We start from the raw sequence: 21,866 nt of genomic DNA on the forward strand, positions 1-21,866 counted from the left end.
CAGCATATTTGAACCTTTTCATATGTTATAACTTATTCCTAAACCTTCTCTCATACCTAAACATTTGCGTACCTTAGGTTGGGCGTTTTAACTTTGAGCTCCTCTGTTGTCTGTAATGCTCGGTAAAAGCCTGATACGAATTTTGGGTATAGTAATCAATATTTGCGTTAGCACACTGATTCAGTTCTTTCTCCGTTTCAACGCTTACCGCGACCACCACATCAACTTACCGTCGTCGTCAACCAGCACGGTCCCTGCCTCCATTTCAGCGCTTATCCTTTGTCATTACTGACCCGCACGACCCTCAGTCCCTTTTCTTGCCACCGTCACCCCATTCTCAGTTCACCACTCTAGAATCTGTCAGTACCACTATGTGACTCTCGTTATTCTGTCGATGCTGGACCTGTTCGTACTGCCGCTCACTCAAATTTTTGTACCCTTTTTCTCTCCATTCTACTTTATGTGATGCCACTCCCTTCAGCATCTGTCTTCACATAATTGTTCAGCCAATCCATACCTGAGGACCCTTAGTGTTTGCAGTATAAGTAGCCTTTGTGCAGTCCCTATATACATCCAACTAGTGGTCTACATCATTCACACTCACAGGGTTCTTAAATAACTAACCACTATACATCATGATTTTGGGTCAATTTTCTGCTTCGGTATTCATCGACAACAAGCCACTACTGCAAGCCACTACTGGAATATAAAATAGTTGAGTCCAGAATGGAGGAAGAGAATGCAATATCTTGTTGGATCCCCTTGGAGGCAGGCAAGGTATAGTATTCATCATACTTATGTCCCAATGAAAAACTTACATGCCCCCTAAGAAATTCAAAATCAGGGGGGAGGTTTCAGAGCTGCAGTACCCAGGTATCAAGTCATTTGCCTTTGTGGATGGTCATGAATGTCCTCCATGGGTTGTGCTCCCGCCCTGGACAGGTATGTTGGAATATGACTGCATTTTTTCTGACGGAACAATGAGCAGAGAATTAATGTTCATAAACATTGACTTTACTGGTCAGTGTCATATCCTGTATGCCAGACATAGATCCCATCATATTCCCACGCTTTCTGGACCTATTTCCAGACCCCATATCCGACTCATTCCTGGATCCCCTATCCTGTCCACCCTATGCACATTCTGTCCAGCAAGACATCCAGACTTTACCTCCTCTTGGATTCTGGACTACATCCACCACCTCACATATCTCAGTCCTGTTTCTGCCCTGCCTTCCGGATCCCCAGATCTCCAGACCTCTGAATATTAACTGTTACTATCTCCGGACCTATTCCCACCCTCTATCCAAGATCCTGCACCTATCCCCATTTAGGCATCTCCGCCTTTCTGGTTCTCGGTTATCTCTGTTTCTGTCTTGCTGATTGATCCTTGTACTAGTTTCATCTCCGAGTTCATTTACTCATGTTCCATCTTACTTACCAATGTGTTTCCGCATGCTCATACATAACCTTACTCCTTTGCTTACTGATCCTCTCAGATAGCCTCCAGTATATAACCCCTGTACAACTACAGTAGAGTCCTCAGTCTGAATATCATCTTAGTTCCTGCTCTCTCACCTTAGACTTGCCCAATCTTCTTCTGGACTTCAGTCCATCTGAGTTTGTCCTTTTCCATAAGGCCTAGGGATGGACTCCCTAGGCTGGAATTCTGGACCTTCGGATTTGTCCCCTATGTCTCTGTCCCAAGTCTAGGGATTGCTTCCCTAGGCTGGAGTCTTGCCTTTCTGGCACTTACCCTCTTTCTGGACTTAGGTCCACTTCCTGTCCCTCTGACTCTACCTTAGGGTAGTCTACCTCTGTTTGCTTCTGCATTGGACTTCATCCAATGTAGCCCCTATTCCTTCTGGACCTCCGGACCTCCTGTCTTCCATACCTTTGGATGTTCTGCCCTCTGTACCTTTGGACCTCCTGTCCTCCATACTCTGGACCTCTGGACATCTTGTCCTTCCATCCTGTTTTCCTGTAGAAGTATTACTATGCAGTGGGAACTCTCCTGAGCACTTCCTGCATTCCTCCAGAACTCTCCCATGCTCCTCCAGACATTTCCCATGCTCCTCCGGAAGTCCTCCCACACTCTCCACCAGAGTAACCAGCCTCCAGAAGTCCTCCAGACTTTGTCAGACCATCATTGGACTTCCTCTGAAATGAAGGGCACATACTCGGGTAAGGGGCACAGTGTATGGGCTGAGGCCAAGCCCCTCTGAGTCAGTCTCTCTCTCCCTTGAGCATGGTTCTTAACAGTCAGCATGTAAACTAATGTACAGAGTTTGCCTCTGACACTGTACTTCAGATGACAACTCAGTGCTCAACAATTATTCTGGTGACATTGGTCAAATTGTGATGAAGTTGCACAGAGGGATGTTCATCAAGGCCAGGAAGTCAGCTGAATCAAGTGGGCACAATCTTTGTGTGCATGAAGATAAGATACATGAATGCTTGAAGAAAGGTTGCTCTCATCAGGTCGGGTATGTATCATTTTGTTGCATGCCTCACTTTCTATAATTGACATTTGGTTAAGTTTTGGGAGAGAAGCACCAGATCAAGAAGAACAGACAACATACAAAAGTGATTTTGATGACCATCCTGTGACTGTCTTCATATTCAACTATACTTCTTTGGGTGGGTCATAGTGAACTTTCTATGTGTGTTCCCAACTCACACCAATCCCCAATCCCAGACAACCTGTGGGCAATGAATATAGTACCACGGATGTCAAATTCACCAATCCCAGTCGATCAGTCAATGGACATACACATCAGAAAATTAGAGGTGACTTTTCACTTTGGTGGTGTTCTTTCTTTCAACTAATTTTCTCGAAGTTGGAACTCCAGCATTTGTGTGCCATCAAAGCCACTGGCTCATCCTCATGTGGAGACCAGAAGCCCTCATGTGTTAAGTTGGAACATGTGGTCATTGATTTAAGTGAGGATTAGTACTCTGTTATACTTGGGTTCAAGTTTATGTACCTACTCTGAGGTAAGTAACACAGTTCTGTAATTCACACCTTCATGCAATCTAACTTGACATTTTGCAAGATGAAGCACATTACATACTGTGGAGTACATTGCAGCTGTCAACAATAACCCTTTTCAATAATACTTTGTTCATACACATATTATAATGTGCCACTGAAGGGTCCCTTTGTACTGCTCTGACGTGATCCATCATTCCCTATTAAAACTCATTCACAGCATTTAACCCTAACATTGCCCATTTCCACTGAGTGGTCAGTTGTTGCAGAAGAAGTGCTTATGTGTTGTTATGAAAGATTGAGGTGGATTAAACTGCTTATCTGTGCAGTCTAAATACTTGTCGGTTCAGGCTGACTTGGAGTACTGGTCAATCTCCTTAGTACTAGGTGCATACCCTCCAAGTGGCACCCTGACTAGGACCCCCGGAAAACCAACTGAGGCCCTGCGCTCAACAGTGCTCTTGATGCCCAAAAGGCGCCACCCAGCTACTCACATCAAACCCAACTAACCTCAGAAAACCCAAAAACAGTCCTCAAAAGCAGATATGGCTCCATCAGGATCCACAAGCCCAACAGCCCCAGTGGTGGGCAACACTCGTCTCAGAAAAACAACAGCAAACAAACTGCTACTCACCACCAGCAAGTCAATTGAAGAACATATAGAAGGTACAGTGGCTCAAAAAACTGTCCACATATTTTTGCATTTTTTACTATTTACAATATTGTGTGAGAATACATAAAGACCTCAGTGACATGCTGATACCATATTGTAGTGCTGCTTCAGGGCTTTGGATTGAGCACCACATCGTGAGAATCAGAGGAGATATGGTGGAGATACAAGGCTTACAAAATCATGACTCATGTGGACAGTTTTTTGAGCACATATTAAAACTATATAAATCATCATTTATGACACCATAACAATTATGCCACCATTAAATAAATTATAAAGTGGTGTCATTATGTCATTTTAAAACCATATCTAACTATACAAACCAAAAATTTCCATATGTCATGGTTATATTCACCATGAAAGCCACCCCCCCTGCTCAAAGGGATAATATCCTCTCTCTTTCCTATTCTGGCCTCTCTGCTTGTCAAATTTCCTCTAGAACTGGAGTATCCAAGTCCACTGTGGCCAAGTTCATCAAAGAAAGTCACACAGGCAAGGAAAACTTCTGTGAAGGGCATCCATCCAAGCTCACCTCTACTGATAGGAGGGCTATTATTCAACATATCACTACAGGAAAGGCTGATAATGCTGTCCAGGTCACCTATTACATCAATTCCATCATCACATTCCCTGTCTCTTCACACACTGTGAGAAACATTCTCAAGACAGCTCATCTCAGGTCAGTAACAAGGAAGAAAAGGCTCTCCTCTCTATCACACATAAACAGAGAGGACTAGACCCTTCTTTTTTCACATATACACCTTGCCATCTGACCCAATCCTATTTATTGTGGTCTTATATGATCATATAACATGCTTCCAGTCCATGTAATCCAATTCTGATGGGCTAAGGCAAAGGTTAGTCATCTCTGTTTATGTGTGATAGAGAGGAGAGCCTTTTCTTCCTTGTTACTGACCTGAGATGAGCTGTCTTGAGAATGTTTCTCACAGTGTGTGAAGAGACAGGGAATGTGATGATGGAATTGATGTAATAGGTGACCTGGACAGCATTATCAGCCTTTCCTGTAGTGATATGTTGAATAATAGCCCTCCTATCAGTAGAGGTGAGCTTGGATGGATGCCCTTCACAGAAGTTTTCCTTGCCTGTGTGACTTTCTTTGATGAACTTGGCCACAGTGGACTTGGATACTCCAGTTCTAGAGGAAATTTGACAAGCAGAGAGGCCAGAATAGGAAAGAGAGAGGATATTATCCCTTTGAGCAGGGGGGGTGGCTTTCATGGTGAATATAACCATGACATATGGAAATTTTTGGTTTGTATAGTTAGATATGGTTTTAAAATGACATAATGACACCACTTTATAATTTATTTAATGGTGGCATAATTGTTATGGTGTCATAAATGATGATTTATATAGTTTTAATATGTGCTCAAAAAACTGTCCACATGAGTCATGATTTTGTAAGCCTTGTATCTCCACCATATCTCCTCTGATTCTCACGATGTGGTGCTCAATCCAAAGCCCTGAAGCAGCACTACAATATGGTATCAGCATGTCACTGAGGTCTTTATGTATTCTCACACAATATTGTAAATAGTAAAAAATGCAAAAATATGTGGACAGTTTTTTGAGCCACTGTACAAGTATAAGAACAGATATTACTAACATAATTACAGCGAAAAAGCTCCTAAACACACATGGCCTAGCTCTCCCAATGGCAGGAACAATGCTCAAGCAAATAGTAACAGCAATCTTCGAATTCAGCGCCTCGGCAGGACTAGGCTCTACCCATGCTGAGATACTCAGGGCTATCGCCATGGTTTTGTATGATGTGGAACGCTCGATGGACATGACCAACATCATCAACAAAATTGAAACACTCATAGGCAGCCCCCTAACAATCATGGTAGAGAAGGCGGAGGAACTGGCGCAATCAACAGATAAGCATAAGGAGGCATTAGAGGAGGCAGTAAAAGAGGTGCGTACTAATCTTAGCAAATCACTTGAAGGAATAGATAAGGCCACAAAGAGTGCTACACAAGCGATTCAGAACCATGCAGATGCAGAAGTAGTACACAACAGGTCTGAAGGACCTAGATCTTATGCAGCGGCAGTGAAAGTGCCAATCCCAGGCCCACTAACAAAACTTCTTTCATGCAATGAAGGCCAAACTAGACAGATCCTGATAGATAGAAGATCACTCTTCATGCCCAAGGATGCCACCACACAGCTCACAGAGGCACAGCTAGTCACCAAGGCAAAATTAGCCATTGAGATGATGAACAAGGATGACATCCCAACTCCAGATGACCTCACCTTCATATCAGCACGCAAACTCCCTCATGGGGGCATCATATATGAACTGAACTCCAAGGAGTCAACAGAATGGTTCAATACTCCGACAAACCGCAGCAACTTCTTGGAATGTTTCGGCACCAATGTCACCATCAAAAACCGCACATTCCACGTCCTTATGGAAAACATACCGATCTCATTTGTCCCAGAATCTACCGCAGCCATAGACGACATCAAGAAGAAGGCTGCTTTCACCCCAAAAACTATCCTGAAGGCTAAGTACATCAAACCAATAGTGAGATGCAACCTGAATCAAAGAACAGCTCACATCATACTAACCTTCAATTCTAGGGAAAGTGCGAATCACACCATCAAATTTGGACTATCAGTAGCCAGCAAAAGGGTCTATGGACAAAAACTCCTACCAGAACCATCAAGATGCCTCAAATGCCATTCTTTTGACGGCAGCCACATGGCAACAGACTGCCCTAAGGACGCTGACATTTGCGGAACGTGTGGGGAACAACACCGCACAGCAACGTGCAAGGTAGATGACCCCAACAACTATCACTGTGCTAACTGCGAAATAAAGGGACATGCAGCATGGAGCTGAGTGTGCCCAACATTCCTCAGCAAGTGGGATGCACACAAAAGATGCAACGATGAATCGAAATATCGGTTCTACCCGATGGAGGACCCACTCACCTGGGAGAAGATAGATGAACAGCCCAATGAGTGGGATGAGCACCAGCAAGAAGGTAAAACCAACCACATAGCCCCAACTAACCAGAACTTCCCCCCACTGCAACAAGACAGAATGAGAGACGCAAGACCAATGAAAGCAAGACCAAACCAACCACAACTGCAACGCCCAAGATTCCCCAACAACATCCCATTAGGAAGCCAATCTCACCTCACAGACATGTGGACACAGCAAGAAGACACACCAGACACTCAACCTCAACACTCTCAATCTGCCGCCTCAAGAGACTCCTTCTCAACACTCAACTACACACAAGATGGCAACACAGCCAGCGGTTGGGACTAATGCAACAAGACCCAACAGCACAACGTCAACAGAGAACTGACTTCAAAATATGGCAACAGAACCTCTGCAAATCCTCCAATGCATGGGAACACCTCTTGAAGAACCTCAACCCCAACAAATTTGATATGGCATGTATACAAGAACCTTTTCTCAATCCTGTGAATCTTGCTAATGCCTCTAGCCTTCAATGCTACTGGGATGTAATATACCCAACCGGACACCACATGAATCAAAACTGAATGCAGGTGATAATGCTAATCAACAAGAAGATCTCCAAGAACAGGTGGCATACTATCCCAATTCAATCGACAAATGTCATGGCAATAGAATTATTGGGAGACTTCAGAAAGGTGCGTGTCTACAATATATACAATCCCTGCGACCATGACAGCACCCTGCATTTCCTCGAAAGGCACATGCAGACTGAACATAATGCACATTGTGCAAACCCTCACCAACTCGCTCAAGGCGAGGAGGACCTAAATAATGAACATATAATTTGGCTAGGCGATTTCAACCACCACCACCCAATGTGGGAGCTTACATCAAATGGACATCTATTCACTGCGGTGAACCTAGACGCTGCAGGTGTACTAATCAATCTTCTTGCACTGTACAATTTAGTCCAAGTACTACCTTCGGGAATCGCCACACTGGAAGCATCATCCACCAAGAACCTCATGAGACCAGACAATGTTTTCTGTTTGGCCCAACTCCAACACACTTTCATGGCATGCGACGTTGAGTACCACCTAAGACCAGTCATCACTGACCACTTTCCTATCATAAGCTTGCTAGAATTGCAACCAGAATGCATCAACTGTATACCACACCACAATTACAGAGAAGCAGAATGGGACGAAATAAACAAGGCACTAGCAACTGATCTCAGCAACATCTTGCCACCAATCAAGATCATGATGAAAGCTCAGTTTGAGGAGGCCTTCGACAACCTCACCACCATTATTGCAAAGGTAGTAGATATGAATGTCCTGAAGTTGAAACCATCACCATATGCAAAACAATGGTGGTCAAAAAGTTTAGACATAGAGCGAAAGAAAGTACATAAATTAGGCCACAAATCAAGAGCTAAACTAGTGTACAGAAACGACCCAATCCACAAGCAGTACTGCAAAGCATGTAACACCTTTTTGGAAAGCATCAGGAAGGCAAAGGAATCTCACTGGACCAAATGGCTGGAAACAATGACCCCATCTGGAGTGTGGAACTTTCACCATTATGCAGCAAGCAACCCAGAAGACCAGATGCACACAAGAATTGCCACGCTCAAGGACCCAGAAAATAATCAACAACATACACCTCAAAATAATGACAGGAAAAGTGAACTACTATATGAAGTCTTTTTCAAACCTCCCCCAGCTAATGACCACATAGACCCTAACTATATTTATCCTCCTCCTGTCATATCCCACAATCCAGACCCACGTTCCATCATATTCCCACGCCTTCCGAGCCTACATCCGGACCCCACTTCATATCCAGCTCATTCCCAGATCCCCTCCCACTGTGCTCCACACCTCAGCAGGATCGACTCTGCTCCTGATTTACCCCTGAGCTCCGGACCTCCAGATCCTCACTGCTAGCCTGATCCGTACAACCCTATCCTGTCCACCCTATGTGCACTCCATCCAGCAAGACATCCAGACTTCACCTCATCTCGGATTCCAGACTATATCCACCTTCTTGTATTCTGGTCCTGTATCCACCTTGTCTTCTGGATCCCCAGATCTCCGGACCTCCGGATATTAACTCCGGACCTATTCCCACCCTCTGTCCGAGATCCTGCGCCTATCCCCATTTAGGCATCTCTACCTTTCCAGCTTTCAGTTACCTTTTCTTCCATCTTGCTTATTGATCCTTGTACGAGTCTTCATCTCCAAGTTCATTTACTTATGTTCCATCTTACTTACTAATGTGTTTCCACATGCTCGTACATAGCCCTGCTCCTTTGCTTATTGATCCCCTCAGATATTCTCCAGTATATAACCCCTGTAGATACTCCTGTAGTTTCCTTAGTTTGAATATCAACTTAGACTTGCCCAATCCTCTCTCAGACTTTGTTCCACCTAAGTCTGTCCTACCATCAGGCCTAGGGATTGATTCCCTAGGTCAGAGCTCCGCCTTTCCGGTACTTACCCTCTTTCTGGACTTAGGTCCAATCCCTGTCTCTCCAACTCTACCTTAGGGTAGTCTACCTCTGTTTGTTTCTACATTGGACTTCATCCGATGTAGCCCCTATTCCTTCCGGACCTCCTGTCCCTTGTACCTCTGGGCATCCTGTCCTTCGGATGTTCCGCCCTCCATACCTTTGGACATTCCATCCTCCTAACCCTTGGACATCCTATCCTCCTGTCCTTCAGACATCCTGTCCTTCATACCTCTGGACATCCTATCCTCCTGTCCTTCAGACATCCTGTCCTTCATACCTCTGGACATCCTGTCCTCCTGTCCTCCTGTCCTCCTGCCCTCCTGTCCTCCTGTCCTCCTGTCCTCTGGACCTTCAGACCTCCTATCCTTCCATCCTGTTTCCTGTAGAAGTATTACCTTGCAGTGGGGACTCTCCTGAGCACTTCCTGTGTTCCTCTGGAACTCTCCTGCGCTCCTCTGGACGTTTCCCACGCTCCTCCGGAAGTCCTCTAGCACTCTCCAGCAGAGTAGCCAGCCTCTGGAAGTCCTCTGGACTTTGTCAGACCATCATCAGACCTCATATGAAATGAAGGGCACATACTCGGGTAAGGGGCACAGTGTATGAGCTGAGGCCAAGCCCCTCTGAGTCAGTCTCTCTCTCCTTTGAGCATGGTTCTTAACACTAGGATTTATAGACAACGTCGCTCTGATAGCAAAAGGCGAATCATATGAAGAGGCGAACAACAAGCTAACTAGGATGATGGAGAAATGAGGAGGCACATTACAATGGAGTGAGGAACATCATGTGGAATTCAAGTTAGACAAAACAGCACTGGTATGTCTCTCAAGAAAATGAGTGCAAAGTGTCACAGACCCACACAAAACGATTCCCATGCCAAGGCCAGCAATTGTCATTCAAGATCATGCAATACAACCATCAAGCTCACACAAATTTCTGGGAGTAATAATTGACAAGAACCTCAATTTCAAGGAACACATAGCCCACACCTTAGTGAAAGGAACAAAGTATGCCCTAGCCTGCAACAGGATGATCCGACCTGCAAAGGGTATCAAGAGCTGACTAATGAAGAGACTATATGAGGGAGTAGTCATTCCTAAAATGCTATACACAGCTGATGTCTGGTGCGCAGGACTAGTAACAAAGGGCAAAGGAAAGAAGCTAAACAGACACAGGGCACGAGGCTTTGCATCGCAAATGGCGAGGGTGCAAAGAATGGAGACTCTAATGATCACAGGCAGAATGAGATCCACAGCTACAGACATCCTAGACACGCATGCTAACATACTCCCCTTCCAACAGATGCTATGCAAGATATGCCTCAAGTCAACACTCAGAATGATCACACTCCCAGATACCCATCTGCTAGCAAGAGACATCAAGATGGCCTACAACTATGGAAACACACGCAACTTTGCCAAACCAAAGCATCACCCCTCCCCACTTCACAAGCTAATGTACAAATTCAAGATTAACCCAGCCCAAATGGAGAAGATCCACCCAATCCACCACTATCCAAAGTGGGAGCCTGACTGTTATGAACTAGGATAGTTGCAATGACAGTTACTCAATAAGAGCAACAACTGATGTTGAGTCAAGACCTTACAAATGTAAGGGTCGTAAGACAAAGCAAAGAGAGTGTCTCCGCTTTGAATATCTGTCTTTAGACGACTTAGGATTGGAGATCCTAAGTGAAAGAATGTTCTGGTGAAAACCTAGTAAGATTAAAGTAAAGATCTACTAAGTACATGACCAGACTTATATAGGACATAAGTGCTTTAGGGCAGGTACTAGGAGATGAGTCAGAGATAAGAGAGGAGTCAGAGATAAGAGTCATCTAATGACGGCAGCGGTGATCGTGATGTGATACAAGTATAGAAACGGGTCTAGTGATGGCACAATGTGGCATGGTCATGGCGTAATACAAGCATAAATGGAGAAAATGAATAGGGGCAAGCACAACTGTAACATTACCCTCTGTTTAGGAACGAAGTCACCGACTTCAGTTATCCTGATTAGCCCAGTAAATAGGGTCCGCATCATAGTTTGAGTCTAGCAAATCGTTTTGCTCCTCAGTGATAGGGAGTGACCTATCAGCTAATTCAGCAGTGTGATAGATAGTGTCCTGCTCAATCTCCCAATGAGCGAGGGCTTCATAGAAACCCAGGTCAGTCCAAACCAATGGGATGACCGCTTCTCCTTTCAAGTCTTTGCAAAGGACTGATAAGTGTCCGGGTGTGTACTCTTTGCAAATCCAACAGTAGTACACCAGACAATTTTTATGACAATGTCCAGCAGTGTGGCAGTTGCGACAAACAACATTATCAATTGGTGCCGTTTTTACTATGGTGATGGCAGTCGACTGTGCTAGAGGGGAGGGGGATCTGGATCATCGTTTGCGATCTTTATGCAGGGAGGATGATGCGGTTCGTTTAGTGGTGAGGCAGGTGGATCTGCACCTAATAGGGTATCGACATGAAGTGGGTGCGATGGGGGTAGGAGATGGAGAAACTGGTATGTCAAGTACAGCAATAGGAGGGATATTATTATCCTGATGCTCATCGGTAACTGTTGGAGGGATCAGCAGTGGGATTGGAATGGCAACATGTGGAGAAGGGGGACGTGCAATGGGGTCAAGAGCGATTCACTCAGTGACGATATGAATAGCCTCTCTGATAGCTTCCCTAGTATCATCAGGCAACAGATGGATTGCAGTATTACAAATGCATATATGAAGGTGACGGAAAATGGTCTTGTGACGTTCATCATCGAGAAGATTAGCAGTGCACTCAATGAGGCTGGCATCCCTGATGATTCGGATGATGAGTCCACTGGATATTGCTCCTCTTTCTCCTAAGAGACAGTCTATTTCAATGGCGTATTGCTGGGATGTAATAGCAGATTTGAACAAGGCGCTGGTCTCAACCTGATCAATGATTGAAAAGTAATCAGTGAGGATGGAGTCATTGGTGAGGGTGGAGTCAGACGAAGGTGGGGAAACTACTGGGGAGGATGCGTTGGTGGTGAGGTTGATAGCAGTGGCGGTCTGGTAGTCAAGAAGGGACAATGGGTGGTTGATGCCTTCAGTTACAGTGTTCATGGCAGCAGTGAGTTCTTCAATTCGTAGAATACAGAGGCGAAGGCGTTCAAGAGACATTGTTCTGGATCTACAGTTTGTGAGCCTTTTTATATGCAACAAGGATATCTGTGGTGTTGCTGAGGTTTTCTTCCAGGACCCATTCATTACTAGCAGAAGAATATCCTTTCCAGGATAAGAGATAGTGTCTTCATTTACCCATGCCTTTATGTGATAAGATCACATCGATTTCATATTCTTCTTTGTTATCAATGACGTCCGGGGGTGGATCATGGAAGTTTGGACCGTGGATTTCTGTCTCATGATAGGACAATAGTTCTGAAGCGTGGAACGTGAGATGAACTTTCCACTGTGGTGGTAGTTGGAGAGTGAACGTGATAGGGGAGAGAACAGCGGTGATCAGGAAAGGGCCATATTGCTTTGGTGCGAGCTTTCATGATGGTAGCTGCATGATTAGATTCTTTCCTGATAACCAAACCTTATCTCCTATCTTCCATGGGTGATATTTCTGTCTGTGAGTTCATTCTGCCATTCACTGCATAGTGAGATTATGGCAGGAAAGTGCTTCTTCTCTCGATTTCTGGAGCAAGCAAAGTCTATCTTCTGCCACAGGGACAGTAGAATCAGGGAGTACATGAGGGAGGGCTTGTGGTTCATATCCCATCATTAGGAAAAATGGTGAGGCGTTACAGGAGTCATGTTTTCGATGGTTGTGCATGAATTCCACCATAGGAAGGTGCTCCACCCAATCTTCGGGATGATTTCGGCAATAGATTCTGAGGTAGGTTTCAAGTTCTTGGTTGAGTCGTTCAGTCTGGCCATCAGTCTGGGGATGATAAGCAGTTGATGCAGCTATATTGTATTTCAAGAGCTTGGCAAGGGCTTTTGAGAATTTGGACACGAATTGCGGTCCCCGGTCGGAGATGACTTTCTCATGCAGGCCAAATTGGTGATAGACGTATTTGAAAAATTTCTTAGCGACTCCTTCAGAAGTGATGGTTTTAGTGCAAGGGATAAGGATTACCCCCTTCATAAGCCCATGGTCTACCACGACCATAACAGAATCAAAACCCACACAGGGAGGGAGATCAGTGATGAGGTCAATGGAGACCTGGGTGAACGGGGCGGCGGCAACAGAAGGGGTAGGGACGAGGGGTGGAGTCATCAGATGAGTATTGGATTTCATCTGCTGGCAGAGGGTGCAACCCTCAATGTATTTACAGATATAGGTTCCCATAGATGGCCACCAAAAGTCCCGCTTGACCAATTCCTCAGTTTTAAAATGCCCAGGGTGTCCCGCTGTGGCATGATCATGACATCATTCCAAAATAAGGTGACGCCCAGCAGGGCGGATGTAGGTGTGATCTTTATAATAAAGGATATCATCCTTTATTGTCCAATCTGTAAGAGCGGATTTCATAGGAGGGAGGGAAAGACCATCTAAGGCATCAGAAGTGGACTTGAAGATGGGATCAGGATTGGAGGGGTCGGGGTTGGCAAGGGAGGTCATAAGTTCGACGTCAAGAAGGCGAACAAACATGGAATCGGGGAGAAGGGTTTCATTGGCATTATCCATGGTGGAATCCACCCCATGATCAGGGTGGTGGGAAAGTGCATCAGGAGCTACGAGTTTGGTTCTGGCAACATGGTGGAGTTCAATATCGTAGCAGGATAGAATCAACTGCCATTGGGCTTGACATCTGGTTAGCTTTTGAGCAGTCCTAAAATACAATAGATTTTTGTGGTCGGTAAAGATGATGACAGGATGGGGGTTGCCTTCCAAATAATGATGCCATTTGGCTAGAGCATGAATGACAGCAAGGAGTTCGCAGTCAAAGATCTGATAGTTACGTTCTGCTGGGTTCAACATCTGTGACAGGTACCCGCATGGGTGGTAAATGCCATTCTCATCAGTTTGCAGCAAAACTGCACCGGTTGCAACAAGTGACGCGTCGGTAGCTACCGCAAACTGTCTGCTCAGGTCTGGGTTTCGAAGGACTGGTTGTTTTAGGAAGCATTCTTTTAAAGTGGAGAATGCTGATACGCATTGATCTGACCATAGAAACTGGGCAGCTTTCTTGGTGAGGTCAATCAGGGGTCTGGCAATATTGGAGTAATGGGGAATGAAGTTTTGATAAAAGTTGCAGAATCCTAAAAACGACCGAACTTCTTTCACAGTTGTAGGGGTAGGCCAGTTGTGAATACCGTCGGTTTTGGCAATGTCCATTGTGACACATCCAGGATGGATGATCATTCCCAGATATTCCACTTGTGCATTGAATGTACATTTCTCCGGTTTTTGGAACAGTTTTTCTTGACAAATTCTCTCAAGGACACATCAGGTTCATTTGTGATGGGAAGTGAGGTCATTCGAGAAGATCAAAACATCATCCATATATATGATGAGCCATCCTTCATTGATCTCCTGCTGGAATGTCCGATTCATGTATGCTTGGAAGGTAGTGGGGGAGTTGCAAAGACCGAAGAACATGACATTTGGCTCAAAAAGACCATATTCAGTGGTAAAAGCAGCCTTCCATCTGTCATCAGGGTGAATACAAATGTTGTTATAACCGGAATGGACATCCATCTTTGTGAAGTATTTGGCACCGTGCAACCGAGCGACTAATGAGAGCAGTAGTGGAAGAGGGTATGCATTCTTGACTGTCCAATCGTTGATATACTGGTAGTCCTGACAGGGGCGCAGGTCTCCACTTTTCTTTCCTACGAAGAAGAATCTGCTTGCTTGCGGCAATTTCAATTCAGAGATAAAGCCTTTCTTTACATTTTCATCAATAAAAGCTTTGACTGCAGTACGCTCTGCTTCAGATAACAGGTACACCTTGGATGTCTTGGGAATAAAACTGGGTTTGGTTTCAATACGATGGTCTATACCAGGCCGTTCAGGTGGTAGTTGGTTGAGGCCATCTTTTGCAAAAATATCGGCAAAGTCATGAAGGTAGGAGGGAATGAGTTCTTCGAATGATTTCTTTTTTTGTTCAAGTCCAGCTGCTAATGCAAACTGTTGTGCTTTATTACTGGTTTTGACATATTCTGTTGGTCGTGACAGGGGTGTAACTGTGGGTCTCTGTTCCACAATACTGGTACCGTCCTTGGTTAGTGGGGTATCCAAAGAGACATTGGTGATAACCCGGAGCTCAGTAGCATCACAGGAGTATTCCACCAAAAATTCATCACCATTGAGATGATACGTAGCGAGCTCACACATGGGAGGTGCATAGTCTGATGTCCATACATCTTCCTTGGTATCGAAAGAATCGTCATTGTCATCAGGGATGGGGTTGAGATTGGGTAACTCTGGGGATGCTTCTTCGTCTGGGATTTCCTCAATGGTAGCTCGAGGTAGCAGTTTCTCAGGTGCTGCAGTGATGATTGGTTTCGCAGGAGGTGCCTTTGGCAGCACTTCAACTGGAGCTGGTTTTGGTTTCTGACTGGTTTTCTGGAAGAGAGGTGGAAGACCATTTCTTCTTTGTTCACTATCAACATCTTCTTCGATTAGATCGCTCTTTTCACTCCAAGGGAGTTTCAGTGTTTCTGCTTTCCATCTGATTACTGGGTCCATAGCACGTAGCCAAGGGATCCCAAGTAGAATCTGATCACGATGGCCAAGCCATGTGATGTTAAACTTTCCTATCATGGATTGTTCATCTATCTTCACAATGAGGATGCAATAATGGGTGATGGCGCCCCCTTTTGCATAACTTCCATCCACAGTAGTGACTTGGAATGGTTTCATAAGTTTATGCGTCTGAATTCCATGGGTTTTGACAAAGTCTTCAGAAATAAATGTTCCGGTGGTGCCGGAATCAACAACAGCTGTTATCTCAATGGTTTTCAGACGAGTTTTGGAGATAAGTGAAATAGGAACACGAAGTTCCTTTCTAATTCCAATACTTTGTACAAGTCTGATAGCTATATCGGAAGAAACTGACATTGATCCAGTCTTCCACATTAAAAATCCTCGGCGAGGTGACAAATTGCTGTTCCTTCATCTTCCTTGTCACTGTCTTCAATTTCTTTTCTGTGAACTGGGGTTTTTCTGTTCTTCTTCTGGGGACAGGCTCTAGTCATGTGTCCCTTCTGATGACACGTGAAACATAGTCCTCTCTTCATATGATCATTTCTTTCGACTTCAGTGAGCCAATCTATTTCCATGGCATTTGGGTCATGTCAGTCGATGGAGGGTCTGGGTACATATCTCTGTCCGGTTGGTCTGGTAGTGGCATGATGGTTCTGATGGAACATGGCACCTCTTTGCCAATTGCTGTCCAGCTGAATGGCTGTGGCGATGTACTTGTCAAAGTCTACAGGGACAGTTTCCATTTGGTAGATAGCGTTACCGATTCCCTTCTTGAGCCCATCATTGAAGAACGTAATTAAGACGGCATCTTGCTTTACAGAGGCCTGTGCAGCGAGAGTCTTGAAACTGGTGATATAGGAAGTGAGGTCGCCTGTCTGCTTCAGAGTACAGAGTTTATTCATGGCTGTGCTGACAGCATCAGCTGGTATGAAAGCTTCCTTGAATTTCATCTCAAAGTTTGCAAAAGTTCTGTAAGACTTGGAAACAGAGTTGTCAACTTCAGTATAAAAGGTGAGTGCCCAGCCCATGGCACTATCTTCTGTCATATATGTGAGTGCAGTGATAACTTTCTTCTCGTCAGTGTTGTAAATCGTAGCATTAAGGGTGAAGTACGCCTTAATTGAGTACAACCACCTTAAAGCTTGCTGGGGAGTTCCATCGTAGGATGTTGGTGCTCTGGCTTTAAGTTCTGGGGTGTTGGTGGGTGCTGACATCCTGATCTTTCTGGTCTAGTGATGTTTCTACAGGGGACGATACGTCTCTCTCTGTCTGTTCTGGTTTCTGGGACCTCTCAGATGGAGAGGGTCAGAGTAGGACTTTAATCTTTTGTTACGAACTAGGATAGTCACAACGACAGTTACTTGATAAGAGCAACGACTGATGTTGAGTCAAGACCTTACAAATGTAAGGGTCATAAGACAAAGCAAAGAGAGTGTTTCCACTTTGAATATCTGTCTTTAGACGACTTAGGATTGGAGGTCCTAAGTGAAAGAATGTTCTGGTGAAAACCTAGTAAGATTAAAGTAAAGATCTACTAAGTACATGACCAGACTTATATAGGACGTAAGTGCTTTAGGGCAGGTACTAGGAGATGAGTCAGAGATAAGAGTCATCTAATGACGGCGGCAGCAATCGTGATGTGATACAAGTATAGAAACGGGTCTAGTGATGGCACGATGTGGCGCAGTCATGACATAATACAAGTGTAAATGGAGAAAATGAATAGGGGCAAGCATGACTGTAACACTGACGTCGAAATACAGATAGTGAGGAAGAAAGAGGAGGCAGCCAACGAAGACGAATTGGCAAGGGAAGAGATCCAGGTATACTCAGACGGATCGGCCATAGATGGAGGAGTAGGGGCAGCGGCCATTCTCATGCAAGGAGGAGAAGTGAAGGACGAACTAAGGTTCTACCTGGGAAAGGACAGCGAGCACACAGTATATGAGGGAGAGTTGGTCGGGATGATCCTAGCAGTGGAGCTAATTAGAAGAGTGGGAGGGGGAGAGTCGATGGCACTGGGAGTGGATAATCAGGTGGCAATATGTGCAACAAAGGCATTCAACTTGCAACCCAGACATCACCTGATGGACTCCTTCCATGACGATCTCCGCTCAATCCTCCCAGACAACAACAGCCAAAAATTGGTGGTGAGATGGATGCCAGGCCACATAGGGATACTGGGGAATGAGAAGGCAGATGAGAGGGTGAAAAGAGCAGCAAGGAGAGACGTCTTGGAAGGGAGACTCCTTCCAAAATCCCTAAGAACAACAGCAAAGACCCCCATCACACTACCCATGAGCAAGCCATCCACACTGCAACAGTTTTGGGAGTGCATCAAAGACAAAGCAGCAAAAGTCATGCACCTTTCCCCCCGATTCACTGCCTTACAAACTATAGACCCATCTGCTCCATCGAAACACTTTGCAGGACTCATTGATCAATTCCCACGTCGCCATAGCTCGCTCCTTTTCCAGCTCAGAACAGGACACGCTCCTCTCAACAAGCACCTGCATCGCATATTGAAGTCAGAAACAGCAGCATGTCAAAAATGCAACGAAGGAAATGAATCCGTTCACCACTTCCTCCTCACATGCCCAGCATACACCAGACACCGCAACATCCTCAGACAAGAATTAGGAACAAAAGCACACCACATGAAGCACATCCTCAATGACACTGAATGCCTAAAGTCACTATTCAAATATATAGCCAAGACAAGAAGATTTGAATCAGTATTTGGAGACGTATTGCCGCCAAAAGACAAGAAGGATTGAAACAACCAAACGTACCAGCCACCCACTCCACCCTCTGTAACAACTATACTTCCACCTTAAGCTGGTGTTAATGTCCGCGCCTCGGCCAGGACCATCGAACAAGACTCATTATTCACGGACACGTATATAAACAAATTAGAGTAAACACCGCATGTATTGTCTACCATAGGGCTTCGCCCCAAAGGACAAAAAACAGGGATTCAAAAAAAAAAAAAAACCTTTAAACCGTTCCTCAGTCTTTTAAGTCCGCCGAGATGAATGTGTGCTAACCGCTTCACAGCATTGTAAAAGTACATCGGTTCGCGCTCACAAATGATCCCCGCTGTAGATTTTTCGAGATCTGACTCACTTAGTACAACTGCCCATGCCACATAAATATTTCTTTCGATCTTCAGATCTGTCGCACGGCTCGCAGCAGGGCTTCACGACAAATACCCTCGTTGAACTGGCAACGGTGTCCTATCGTAGAAAGTTGGGATTCTGTCGGGTCTGCGCACTACGTCGATTTCTGCTCTGACGCGAGCCCGCATCAGATAACTGGTGGACAGATTAGAATGATATAGATAGCAATATACGGAACACGATCAGTACCGCTAGTGGGAACGTGTGCAAGTTGATGGCATCTACAATTTTCAACTGTAACCTGGACTTCACAAGGAAGGATCGTGTTTACCGTCTCAGACCCGACTGAAGAGCAGGGAGCTATGAGAACTTTAAGAGGCCAACATGATGCCTTGCCAATGTATGCAATTGCAGCAACAGCCTTCATCGACTATTCTTGATCATGGACTCAAGTCCCGTGGTCAAGGGCTTCAGTGATTATACGCATGGTCTTCTGAATAGAGGTCACGAAGAGATCATCCCTTGGCTTGGTCTTGCCTACGTGACTACCATGATGGATGACTCCGTGACTCCGTTTTCAAATCAACGTGATTGGGTAGATCCGCATTATTAATCGCAGGGGACCAACGTGTTGAGGTGTTCCATAATATCCTTAGGGGTTTCCAAGAGAGTTATAACGAGCTCATGAGCCTTGCCGAGATACGGATCCTGGTATGTCGAATTTGATACTTCAATATTTCGATACGGAACCGATATAAACTTACACGAGGCAGCCGCGAAGCACAAGCTCTTCTTCGCCGTTGGACAGGTGACTATTACTCGCCTTCTTCCATGTACGATTATCACTTGCAAATGCCTTGTTGCGCCGGCGGCTTCTGAATGTGAAGCTTGCCCTAAGTAGATCATGTAAGTAGCCTCGCGAGATGTCGGTGTCAAACCGCGCCGAGCCCGTGGAATCATCAAACTTGAAGGTACAGAACAGAACGACCAGGGATATATCGTTATCCATCTCGAAATCCAGAATGCTACATCTGTAACCAACGCTGGTATGAGGTGGTGCAGGTATAGTCCGTGCAACCTGGCGCCATAAATACACGTAGGTGTGTTCTTTCCTTACAAATAGGGTATCTTTCTATGTATCCGGGCCCAAGCTACGTCCAAATCAGTGTCTAGTAGTGAGGGGTCACATCAAATCTTCTGCCTGAGTTCGCGTGTGACAAAATGCCAGATGTAGTGCGACCATCCCTCGAGAACGCCAGTACCTGATATGAGATGCAAACAATCTCCCGCGGCATGCTGGTAGGACAGTTACTTATGAGACATGAACTATGCGTGAGACTAGAACTGGCTTACAGCATCAGGGCGCAGCCGTCCCGGTCTCTCAATCGGAAGATAGTGAATGTCCGGGAACTCAGATGATGACAGCAGTTCCTTGAAGGAGAAAGTCAGCATCCCCACACCTCATATTCATCTCGAAGTGCTGACCTGGAATTTTGTGTTGAAGTCCGGAATCCATGGCCAATTATACCACGTATTGGCCCATGGGGTGATTGTCTCCGTGGGCTCGAAGATGTTACGGCAATTCTCATGACCAGGCAGATACGCTCTGACAACTACCTGTTTTGGACGTCTGCCACCATTTATACGGTATTGTGTGATGGCGTCCTGCACTTCACTTGCCCAAGCCCGCATCGCAACCTTGAAGAACGCAAGTACATTATGGATGCCATAACCTGCATCCTCTCCAGCGTCCTCGTCGCGGAATGCACTGAATGCGGTTGTTGTCCAGTGTCCGGCAGTACTCACAACTAGCGTGCCATAGTTGGCATCTGGAGGTGAATCTAGGAATGTGGGCATATATTCTGATGGGGAAAGCGACCAAAATGCCTCGTCGCCGAATACGGACTCTGCCTTGGTGTATTCAGAACCGAGATTTTGGTTGTCCAAGTCGGTGGGTTCAACAGAAAATGCTGAACTGTGATATAATGTGTTTAATTCTGTTCCGTCAAGAAGCAGGTCAACACGTCGGAATGAAACGAGTGGTGTGTTCTCGATTGAGAAGCCCTCCGGCATGGTGATTTCGGGTATTATGGGGGACGACGGCGACAGGTATAAATGTTGCTGCCATGCACGGTCAAAGTAAGGATTTTCTGTGTAATTTGGGGTTGCACGGACGTGCGGGTATAACAGACACGACAGCGAAAAGAAATGGTTTTCCGTTATCGAGTCTAAAGGTGAAGGAAACTAATGCATGAGAGCCGAACACCAAAGGACAGAGCCGACATACCGCCCAGTAAAAGCCACCCTCCATTCTCCACCATGTCCTTGACTATCGCTGCACCATTGAGAGGGCGCACGTCACACTGGCTCGAAGGCAACCATCTGTATGAAGAGACCTTGGGAAATCTATCCCATTGTTCCTCGTGGTCTGTGCCCAAATGCCAGTGGTATTCACGATCTGCAGCACAACCCTCAAAGCCGGCCAAGGAAAGCGCCTGTTCTGGACGCGTTAAATTCACTAAATCAGACGTCGGGCTATATACCCAACGCCCGTTCGACCACTGTTCTGGAGCGCATGGACTACGCTGTCGCTGCTGTGAGAATATTGAAGACCAGTCTGATATGCGAAAAGAGTATGAAGAAGAAAATGTGTATAGTGTGATCGCGAAGGTGACGATAGCACCAATTAAAAAGACTTTTGAGGACAGGGATCGGGGTCGGATGGAGAGCAGGGAAGGAACCTTGGCCATATTGGATGGCGGATAACTTAAAAGGTGCAATTGGAGAGTATACAGAAGGGAAATGCTAATGAGCGTTTTTGAGCTGTGGCTCCACCTAGCTCCACCTCGTGTGCATGATTGCCATACTAGCCAAGTCTTCTTTGGGATCATTGACTGCGCAGCTAATCTCAGA

At 45.4% G+C, this 21,866-nt stretch overlaps 3 protein-coding genes across 3 annotated transcripts; 1 reads left to right on the plus strand and 2 right to left on the minus strand.

Moving 5' to 3' along the window:
* Window positions 1–6,072: 6,072 nt before the first annotated feature.
* Window positions 6,073–6,528, plus strand: BJ212DRAFT_1247207 (uncharacterized protein; the record flags this gene model as incomplete). Its single annotated transcript, XM_041329673.1, has 1 exon — window positions 6,073–6,528. A coding segment is annotated over one exon (456 nt), but the record flags the coding sequence as incomplete, so codon positions are not given.
* A 12,495-nt stretch (window positions 6,529–19,023) lies between these two features.
* BJ212DRAFT_478396 (uncharacterized protein) lies at window positions 19,024–19,502 on the minus strand. The gene has a single exon (XM_041343304.1). The coding sequence runs from the start codon at window positions 19,378–19,380 to the stop codon at window positions 19,141–19,143; it is 240 nt and encodes a 79-aa protein (XP_041190486.1). The 5' UTR covers window positions 19,381–19,502; the 3' UTR covers window positions 19,024–19,140.
* Window positions 19,503–20,141: 639 nt separating this feature from the next.
* Window positions 20,142–21,703, minus strand: BJ212DRAFT_1277206 (uncharacterized protein; the record flags this gene model as incomplete). Its single annotated transcript, XM_041331343.1, has 4 exons — window positions 20,142–20,249; window positions 20,307–20,384; window positions 20,439–21,181; window positions 21,241–21,703. 4 exons carry the CDS (start codon window positions 21,701–21,703, stop codon window positions 20,142–20,144), a joined length of 1,392 nt encoding a protein of 463 aa, XP_041190487.1.
* Window positions 21,704–21,866: the final 163 nt, after the last annotated feature.

The sequence above is a fragment of the Suillus subaureus genome, assembly GCF_016647635.1.
Source record: "Suillus subaureus strain MN1 chromosome Unknown BJ212scaffold_27, whole genome shotgun sequence".
NCBI classification, from domain to species: Eukaryota; Fungi; Basidiomycota; class Agaricomycetes; order Boletales; family Suillaceae; genus Suillus; species Suillus subaureus.

What these genes read in the sequence shown, in the direction of transcription:
- BJ212DRAFT_478396 (XM_041343304.1), bottom strand. Translation starts at nt 19,380, where the DNA reads ATGAAGGCTGTTGCTGCAATTGCATACATTGGCAAGGCATCATGTTGG.